The sequence below is a fragment of the Alosa alosa genome, chromosome 16 (assembly GCF_017589495.1).
Source record: "Alosa alosa isolate M-15738 ecotype Scorff River chromosome 16, AALO_Geno_1.1, whole genome shotgun sequence".
Taxonomy (NCBI): domain Eukaryota; kingdom Metazoa; phylum Chordata; class Actinopteri; order Clupeiformes; family Clupeidae; genus Alosa; species Alosa alosa.
Window position 1 is genome coordinate 1,742,707 of NC_063204.1, and position 10,229 is coordinate 1,752,935.

At 48.9% G+C, this 10,229-nt stretch overlaps 1 protein-coding gene across 1 annotated transcript in view; it reads right to left on the reverse strand.

Annotated features, from left to right (window-relative positions):
* Nucleotides 1-7,031: 7,031 nt before the first annotated feature.
* The window catches only part of ptchd1 (patched domain containing 1), a 23,013-nt gene continuing 19,815 nt past the window's right edge, over nt 7,032-10,229 (reverse strand). Inside the window, 1 exon segment of the mRNA XM_048266099.1 lies at nt 7,032-9,457. Coding sequence (XP_048122056.1) covers nt 7,773-9,457 — 1,685 coding nt within the window. The 3' untranslated portion in view covers nt 7,032-7,772.

Consider the following 10,229-nt stretch of genomic DNA (forward strand, 5'->3'; position numbering starts at 1 on the left):
AATGAACTGATAAAAGGTTACGGATACCCTGCATATCAGATTCACTTAAACCTCTATCGTGTAGACCAAGGGCCCGCACCAACGACTCCATAGACCACCCCACATGAGTTTGCTGACTCTCAGCCATGCCTATATGTTCTTCCTCTACACAATTTTGATTTTGAATAGGGTCTACTCGAGAGGGGTTTTGGCCAGATCGTAATGGTGGATGATTCCACTGACTAGGAGTTTGTCTCAAGTTTGTCTGAGAGTTTTTAATTCCAGATACACTGGCTTGTAGAACTTTAATTTCTTGCCTCAAACCCTCCACAACTCCCAATAAGACGCCCATCTGTGATTCCTCTGTAACAGGTCTACCACTCACCCCCATTACTTTAGATTCAGCTTTCATTTCTGTCCGTTCCAAATCACAAACAAGCTCTAATTCTGTTGCAATATTAATTGCCTCCTCTAGAGTGGGTGGTTTAGCACTTCTCAGCTGGATCCGCAATTCCCCACTCCCCACATTAGCCATAAAATGGTCACGTGCCAGCAGGTCTCTGGTCAATGGGTCTATAGATGAGTATGCTTTAGACACTAGTCGTCGCAACGCATTTCCAAATTCCCTAGTGGTTTCAGTTGGTAGTCTTTTTCTAGAGGAGAAGCTCACTCTGTGCCACTCCTCCCCACTTGGCTCCAAATATTTCCCATTGCCACTTTTAACTTTTCATAAGTGCTTTTATCAACTGGACTCAATCCTGCATATATATCCCTAGCTCAACCTGAAAATAACAAAGACATACATTTTAATTTTAATTCCCTGCCCCACCGATTAACTTCTGCTGCCAATTCAAACTGTTCTGACCAGTCAGACCAATTCCTCCCCATTCCCGTAAAAGTTTCTGGCATAAAAATTGGCCTCTGTAATGCAGGTACAGGTGGTTGTGTTCCCGGCTCAGGTAGCGGGTCTGGCATATCAGGTGGATTTTTTCGGATTTTTTACCGGTATGGTCCAGTTGTCCACACAAAACCAGCACAGGCAGAATTTAGTATAAGTAAATCTGTTTATTAATGATAATTCATTTATAAAAATACTAGATTGAAGCCAGTCAGCAGGAGTCCGGGTCTGTTATCAGATATATTGCACTAAGCCACTTACCACTACAAATCAGAAACCATAGGCTAATTATTGCACACACACACACCATAGGCCAATCATTGCACACACACCATAGGCCAATTATTGCACACACCTCAAGGCCCAACAGGGGATAAACAAACATAGAAACGCTAGGAGCTGAACTACGTAATAATAAGGCATTCCAAGTGTATCACAGCAATCATTAAATTCATGACTTAAATAATCAACACATCCTAAAAACATCCCCAAAGAACCACCAGCGATTTCCAATAGCCTAGCCTACTCAATCATAGTAGTTGTCCCTCCCCTCCCAAACACTACACACACACACACACACACACACACACAATTCATGAAACACGGTTAAAACAACCGCCATTTCCCTTGTCCGGCAGAGAGTCACAAAAAATATAGTGTCCCACGTTGATTCTTGCCTTCCGATTTAGATCAATAGCATCACTTCAGATGTCCTGTCCATATAGCAGCTAACTATGTCCACGCTAACACCTCATCTCTCCCCATCTTCAGTCATCTGCCCTCTCCTTTCTTTTCCCCACCAAGCACTGTGTACTGTTTTTAAACTTTTTCCTCTACAGGTGTCTCTCATCGCTCAATCAATACACGTTCCTACCCACGTGAGCAGGCAATCAATTACATCATTACGTTCATCACACGTAATTTGGTCCCATTTGGTCCTTTATGCAAAAGCTGTGGAGAACTGTGGAGAAGACATAATAGGCCTGTAATCTGACAGGTTTTGTGGCACATGTTGCTTCTGTCCTGCAACCATAAATCATTTTATTTTTGTGTGCTCATATTAGATGCATACTGTACATATTCAGATGACCAGAACCTGAAGCTAAGTTTTCATCTTTAATACACAGTGTTTATTGTTGAACAGTTTATCTAGCATTTCTCTACATTTAAAGGACATTCAAAAGATAGACTGCCACCCACAGTATACTATTATTTGGTGGTCCTGAATGGATCTGTCAAGGGCCACCCCAGAGTAAGTGGACTAGATTTAACTTATCTCTCTCGCTCTCTCTCTCTCTCTCTCTCTCTCTCTCTCTCTCTTTCTTTCCCTCTTAATTTCTCAAATACCTAGAGAACCAGATTTTCAGAATGTGTGAAACATGTTCCGCTGTTGTGTCTGTAAGGGATGTTCCGCTACGCTGAGCTCTGATCATGCTTTTACCTCTCTGTGCAAGGAGCCGTTCAGCCCTTTGCACACTGCTGATGAGCAGTCATGCAGGATCATACCGTAAGCCCATATCGTGCACTTGCAAAAGACCAGAACAAACATGCTAGATACACTAGATTTGTCTGTTCCTTCCCACGCAACACTAGGCCCTACTCTCCTCTCTGACAAACTCTCTGTCACTCTCTATTTTTGTCTCCTCTAAGATTATGTCTACAGCACATTCTCATTCTCATGGGGATTTTAAGAACAAGTCCATGTTCCCCACCTGCACCAGGCCAGTGACTCACCTCCCTCTGGTAACAGCCTCTTGTTCAAAAGCACACACGGACAATAACGTGTGTCGTGTAACACAATCATTGATGTATGAGGGGATTTCTGTGCATAGAGGCCCAGTCAAACAGGCTGTATTGGGTTACAGTTGACTATTAGTTGTATAGCTTGCTGATGATACCAACCTAAGGCTGAAGGTGTTAGTCTTTTACCTTCACTAGATATATAACTTCCTCCACCCATAGGGATATCTTTTTAACCACTATACTGTTCTCCACTACGGTTGAAAGGTTCCTTTTGTGCTTTCTAGCAGACACCCACCCACACATTCGAGCATCCCTCTTTCAACTTCCACATGGATATTAGTGTTCTGTTTCCATAACGACCCCTTCTATTCTGACTGTAATGATAAGGGGCTATACCAAACACACTCTGTAGGGTGCTGGATTTGACATGGTGGGGGAAGACAATTAGACCAACCTACTGAAGAAGTGTGTTGACTTTTTGCTAATCCATTTCATTTGGACATCTTGCAATAATCCATGCAATACATGTAACTATCTCTTTTTAGTATCTGTGCTCACTGTTCACCTTATATTAGAGTATTCAAGTTGCTCTCTTGTGTCCTATCAGACTATGCTGCAGCAGGCCACAAGCAGTTTCAGTGTAAACAATATCTTCTGCACTACACAGGGCAACCACAAGATGGCACTGTGAAGCTATGTAAGCAACCATGCTATTATTATTAGCAAGGACTTTTGTGGCTAGTAGTTAATAATCAAACACTAACATGATGACAGAGTGAGCATTGCTAAGAAATCCCTTTGACCCAAGTGAGAAATGTGGCAGAAAGTAATAAAGCTAGGGGCGCATGGAGAGCTGTTCACATATTTTTATTGTTCTGAAAAAAAGTGAAATCAATTGCAAAACTAGACAATCTTTCTGTTGTATAACATTATTTTTTTAATGTCTGTAATAATAAGTGTATTGTGTATGTTTGCCCAGGTATATGTGTGTGTATGTGTGTTTGTGTGTGTGTATGTGTGTCCAGGTATGTGTGTGCGTGTTTGTGTGTGTATGCTTTTGCTGACATCATTAAGGGGATCTGTACTCAGCAGATGATATGTGAGGTTCCATGTGTATGTGTGTGTGTGTGTGTGTTTGAGAGAATGCACAGGTATTAGTCGAAGTGACAATGGGCTCAGCAAATTGGTGGCTAACAGTGCGAGGCAGGTGGTGGCAGACGAATTGTATATTGTGGCAGCTTTTCAGAGGCTGAGGGGGATGCTCAGGCTCATTTATAAAATGAGAATCAATACCAGAGCGCACGACAGAGGTCCGTGACAATCTTTAAAGGGTCAAAGCTTTAAAGCTCAGCCTCCAGGGATGGCCGATACTTTAGACTGGACGGGACGCACAGTCTACAGAGGTGCAGCGTGACGATGCTCTGATGCTTGCATGTAAAACATGAAATTGTACATTCAGGTTAAAATGTTATATGTCCAGAGTAATACTTCAGCCCACAGTAGGTGCCTTCGGACACAACGTGCTGTCTGCTTCTCCATGTCTCTGTTGTCCTGATCAGTGGCTTGTCTTGTTCTTGTTCTTATCTCCCGGAAAATGCCAGAATAAGACCGCGGTCAGTTGGCTAGACACAGCCCCAGGCACGTGTCGTGTTGTGGACACTTGAAGCCTTGGAGTCCTGGGGAATTATGGGAAAGCAATTTGTATGCAGTGTTGAGAGCCTTGCAAGTGGTGCAGAGGAGAGGGAAATAGACTCTGAGAGAGAGAGAGAGTGAGAGAGAGAGGGGTGGAGAGAGAGAGAGGGGCGAAGAGAGGGATGAGAAAGGGGGGGCAGAGAAAGAGATGAGAAAGGGAGACACTGTGAGAGGGGATGGAGAGAGAGAGATGGAGAGGGAGGGAGGGAGGGGGAGAGACACTGAGAGGGGATGGAGAGAGAGAGTGGAAGAGAGAGAGATGGAGAGAGAGATGGAGAGAGAGAGGGAGAGAGAGAGAGATGGAGAGGAGGGAGGGAGGGGGAGAGACACTGAGAGGGGATGGAGAGAGAGAGTGGAAGAGAGAGAGAGGGAGAGAGAGATGGAGAGGGAGAGAGGGAGAGAGGGAGAGAGGAATGAGCGTAGCAGCTGATATTCTGAGGCGAGATGTTGCATCCCCAAGTCCCAGAAGGACCCATCACCATGGTGTTTCAGTGTATCACCATGGATACCTTGAGCGCACTTGCTGACTTTGCAGAAAATCGACCTATTATATGGGTCTTCGATCGAAATAGATAGCTGTTAAGCCAAATGTGTTTGCTGTGTGTGTGTGTGTGTGTGTGTGTGTGTGACATAATTGGCCTGGAACTGAGTCTAGCACTGGCAGACCACCATCTGTGTATTTATGCATTTCTGCTGTTGGTGTTTCTCCCTGCTCCCCCTGTTTTGCTTTTCCAGATTGTGCGTGTGTAAACAGAGAGAAATAGAGAGAGAGAGGTGCGTGTGTCCTCACGAGACAGAAGAGAGAGAGAGAGAGGTGCATGTGTCCTCACGAGACAGAAGAGAGAGAGAGAGAGGTGCATGTGTCCTCACGAGACAGAAGAGAGAGAGAGATAGAGAGAGAGAGAGATAATGCAATAAAGAGGGTTGACCTGTCCAAGGCCAATGTGCCAGAGCAGCAGGGCAAAGCTTCCTCTCATCCTCCTCTCTCTCTTTTGGAAAATATGTATTGGTCTTTTTGTCTTTATTTTAGATAGGACAGTAAGAAGTGACAGGAAGCAGGTAGGAGAGGGAGAGAGAGGTAACATGACCCTCGCCAGATGAATTTCGCTCCGCCTAGCTTCACTCATCCATCTGGAACCGATCCATTGGAATGGTGTTTCAGAAGGCTGGGCCTAATCAAAAAATGCTTGCATATGATTGAATAAGCCACTTGTCCGTCATCTATTGACGTGCTACTTCAACCACTCACATCGGGCCAACCCTGCGGACGCTGATAACAGTCTAACGGTCGCTTCTCCACTACGTCACATCTATGAAACTCCCGCCCTGCGTCCTGATTGGCTGAACCATAAAGTCGGTTGCAGAAATCACTCTCAATGGAAGAGGTCCCAGATGGATGTGAGTGGAGCTAGGCGGAGCTAAGCGGAACGAAATTCATCCGGCGAGGATCAGGTTAAGAGAGAGGTGGGGTGGAATGGGTAATGACCGCAGGTCAGGTTCTAACCCAGATCAGGTTCTAAACCGGGTCAAGTTCTAACCCAGGTCAGGTTCTAATGCGGGTCTAGTTCTAACCCAGGTCAGGTTCTAAAGCGGGTCAGGTTATAAAGCGGGTCAGGTTCTAACGTGCGTCCAAATGGACACTTGGGTTCATATGTGGTACTGACTCTGCAGCCACGTGGGCCACCTCTCCCCACATCTTTTTTCCCCAAGTGTGTGTGTGTGTGTGTGTGTGTGTGTGTGTAGGTCTTAACATCCTCCCTCTAAGCCCTCGGCGCTCTTGTCCTGCTCTGTCATCTCTCTTCTGTCATTGTCTTTTTTCTCTCTCTCTCTTTCTCTGATCTTTTCTTTTCTCTCTTTCCTCTTCCCTGCTGCACTCTCTTGTCTGTCTTCCTCCCCCCCTCTCTCTCTCTCCTCCTCCTCTCCTCTCTTCTCCACTCTTCACACATCCATATGTATGAGGCACATGGCTGGGCTCTCCTGCAGCCAGAGAGGAAAACAAAAACAGATCAGATGGACGCCGCACAGCGCCGCCGCCTGTCACTCACAGCGCTGGGATTGGTCAAGAGGCTGGGCATTAGAAATACTCCGCATAGCAAAAAAACAAACAAAAAAAACTGCGACTGGCACTATTTCTAGTGTATGTGTGTTACCATGGAAGCACCGCACTGCGCCCTGAACTCACGATTCCACAAGGCAGCACCCTCTTTTCACACACATGCACACACACACACACACACCCTCCCTCTCTCACACTTTCTCTCTTTCTAACACACACATTCATTCTCCCTGTCATATTCAGTCTTAAAAGAAAACAGCAAGCTAACATAAAGGGGAAAAGCAAAGACAGCCAACTCAGAAGAGAAAAGGAGAGAGGGAAGAGAGAGGAGGAAAGAGATGGAGAGAGATGGAGAGAGAGGAGGAGAGAGATGGAGAGAGAGGAGGAGAGAGATGTAGAGAGAGGTAGAGGAAAGAGATGGAGAGAGATAGAGAGAGAAGGAGAGATGGAGAGAGAAGGAGAGATGTAGAGAGAGGAGGAGAGAGATGGAGAGAGAAGGAGAGATGGAGAGAGAGGAGGAGAGAGATGTAGAGAGGAGGAGAGAGATAGAGAGAGAAGGAGAGAGGGAAGAGAGAGGAGGAAAGAGATGGAGAGAGAGGAGGAGAGAGATGTAGAGAGAGGAGGAGAGAGAGGAGGAGAGAGATGTAGAGAGAGGAGGAGAGAGAGATGGAGAGAGAGGAGGAGAGAGAGGAGGAGAGAGATGGAGAGAGAGATGGAGAGAGAGGAGGAGAGATAGAGAAAGAGGAGGAGAGAGAGGGAGACAAGCGTCTGACAGGAAGCAGGAGTCAGTTCATCAATAAAAACTAAAGGGACTGGCTGACTCCTCCAACACCACAACTCACTGTGGTCATCACAGTAACATTGCTCTACGTCTAGCAAGTGCATACTACATCTGCATGGAAAGAAAGACGTTTGAAGACCCCCTGGCGCTCCGTCTCTCTCTCCTACATTAGTGCACGCCAGCCACAGAGCTCTCATTATCTGCAGCTGTTGGATAATCGCCTCCACTGGTCCAGAAGCACAGAGGGAGGCAGCGATGGGTCTTCTGCTACGCTGCGCTGTGCTGTCGCCTACAGAGGATCGTCTCCATGACAACCGGGCCTAACTTCCACGCAGAGAGAGAGAGAGGCCTAGAGAAAGGGGCTATGACACAGCAACGGAACCTCACTGGAAAACAGCAGTTGGGATTGGAACACTTTTATAAAAGGCCGAGCCCTCTGGGCCACAGCCTTGACTTGACACACTGCCACACTTAGTGACGTACTCATAGACTCAAACAAGCCCTCTTGTGGGTCAACTTCCACTGGAAAGGCATCAGCTTTCCGTTCCTCTGTCTGTCCAGTTGTGTCGGTCAAACAGTTGACGGGGTTAGCGGGTTAGCGATTTTTGCCCAAGCGTGCGTCGTCAGACGGTGGTGATCTGGTCGACAACGCGCGTGCTGTCCTCTATCTCCACACACTCGATCTCCTCGCGCCCGCCCGAATCGCCGCCGCCACACCTCTTCCTGTCGCGCTTCTTCTTGCGCTTGGACGGTGGGAGGAAGGTCAGCAGCACCGGCAGGATGGCCAGGCAGTGGAAGGCCACGATGAGCACGGTCAGGAAGAGGCAGCGGAAGAGCGTGCGGGTCAGGTTGGAGGGCACGGCGGCCACCGGCAGCAGGGCGGCGGCGTAGCACAGGTAGCTCTGCAGCGCTGGCACGCCGTGGTGCTCGAGCGCCAGCTTGACCCAGTGCGTGCGCGAGCGCTCGCGGCCCAGCACGAAGGCCGAGAGCAGCGGCGCACTGGAGTCCACCGCGTAGTTGACCCCGTAGATGAGGCAGAGCACGGAGACGCAGTCCAGCTCCACGTGCCACAGTGTCATGAAGCCCACCACGCCGAACTCCACCGAGGCCACCGTCACGGCCAGCCAACCGTTGACCAGCGGGTCGGCCGCCAGGAAGGTCGAGAAGAAGAGGAGGAAGAGGGCAGCGATGCAGGAGTTCTTGAGCGGCGCGCCGACCGATGACGCGTAGCGGTCCATGTACACGAACGACGGGTTGAAGATGATGAACTTGATGCGCGAGGTGAGCGAGAGCTTGCGGAGCGTGTCCAGCAGGACGGCCATCTCCTCGCGCTTGTTCTCCGTCGTCTTGGCCACCAGGAACATCCGTGAGGCCACCACCTCGGCGGCGATGTCGCCACTTGTTCCGTCGACGCTGCGGCGCGCGAAGATGATGTCGTCGGCGAAGTGCACGTAGCGCGGCTGCCGCAGGAAGCCCGAGCGCAGGCGCTCGGTGAAGTCGCCCCGCGGAAGACTCGAGCTCACGTTGAGCCCGCGCAGGTACTTCAGGTAGCTCTCGAACCACGAGATGCGCTCGAAGCCGCGCGTGTACTCCAGCAGGTCTTCCTGCACGCTGGCGTTCCAGTACTCGATGGACTCGTAGATGTAGAAGCCGATGACGGGGCTGTAGCTGCTGAAGTAGCGTTGTTGGGCGCGCATGTACGCGATGGTGCCCGTCTCCGTGGCCACCATGTTGCTCAGGTCCGAGCCCTCGCTCACCTGCAGGTAGCCCATGAGCGCGAACGACACGTACACCAGGTAGAAGAGCACCACGAAAGGCTTGACGTACGTGTTGGTGATCCAGTCGCAGTAGTAGCGCTTCATGAAGGCCACCAGCAGGTGGCTCTCGTAGGCCTGCAGGTCCGGCTCGGAGGCCGGGCCCTCGTTGTACTGTGTGTACATGAGGAAGCGGTACCAGGCCGGCTTCTGCTGCAGGATCTCGGGCTTTGGCACGCGTCGGCAGAAGAGGCTGTGGCGGTAGTTGTTCTCCAGGTATCCGGCGAACACCAGGTTGGAGCCGAAGAAGGTGAGGATGTAGAGGTAGTTGAAGAGCACGGAGAGGCACGCGTTGCGGCAGAAGAGCCGCACGGCCTCGATGTTGGTGAAGGGGCTGGCGCCGATGCCGAAGGTCACCAGGTGGAGCGCAGTGCCCGCCGTGAAGGGCAGCAGGCAGTCGGAGAAGACGGCCGCCACGCGCTCCTTCACGTGCTGGTCCTCGCGCGTCCGCCGCCACGACGACAGCATCTCGAAGATGCCAAACAAGCCGTGACCTGGATAACACACACGAGAGAAGAATAAAAGAGAGAGAGAAGAGAGAGAGAGAGAAGGAGAGAGAGAGAGAGAGAAGGAGAGAGAGAGAGAGAGACAGAGAGAGAGAGAAGGAGAGAGAGAGAGAGAGAGAGAGAGAGAGAGAAGAGTAAGAGACAAAGCAATAAGCCAGGGCAGCATGAGACAGCGTTAAGGGGGAGCGGGGGGCTCTTTGACTGTTTGATTTATAAACGCTCCTCTAAAGAGATGAGCGCCAGACAGGGATGAGACAAAGCCGTGGAAGAAAGTGAGAATCCTGGCAGGCTTTCCACCCTCACCTTCCACGCTCATGTAAATAATTCAATAAGACCCTACATCACCGCCACCTTACTCCTCACCTCACTGATAAAGGAGCTCATCTCGCTTTTCTTCCGACCCATCCATCTATCTAGTGTTCTTTCTCTCTGCTCCTGTTATCAGGTTCCTCTCTCTCTCTCTCTCTTGGTCTTTATCCCCCTATTTAGTCTCTTTCTCTTGAGCAGTCTTCTGTTTTCTGTCTCGCTCTCTCAAATTCAAATTCAAATTAGCTTTATTGGCATGACAAAAAAACATTGTGTTGCCAAAGCTTACACATGTGGTATAATTGTACAGATTTAAATAATAATAATAAAAAATAATGGTAAAAAAAATAAAATAAGATGTATACTAATTAGGCAAAATAATACTCACTATTATTGGAAAAGGACTCACTTTCTCAATCTTTGACACTCTGTCAGCAATTCTACTGCTATTGTC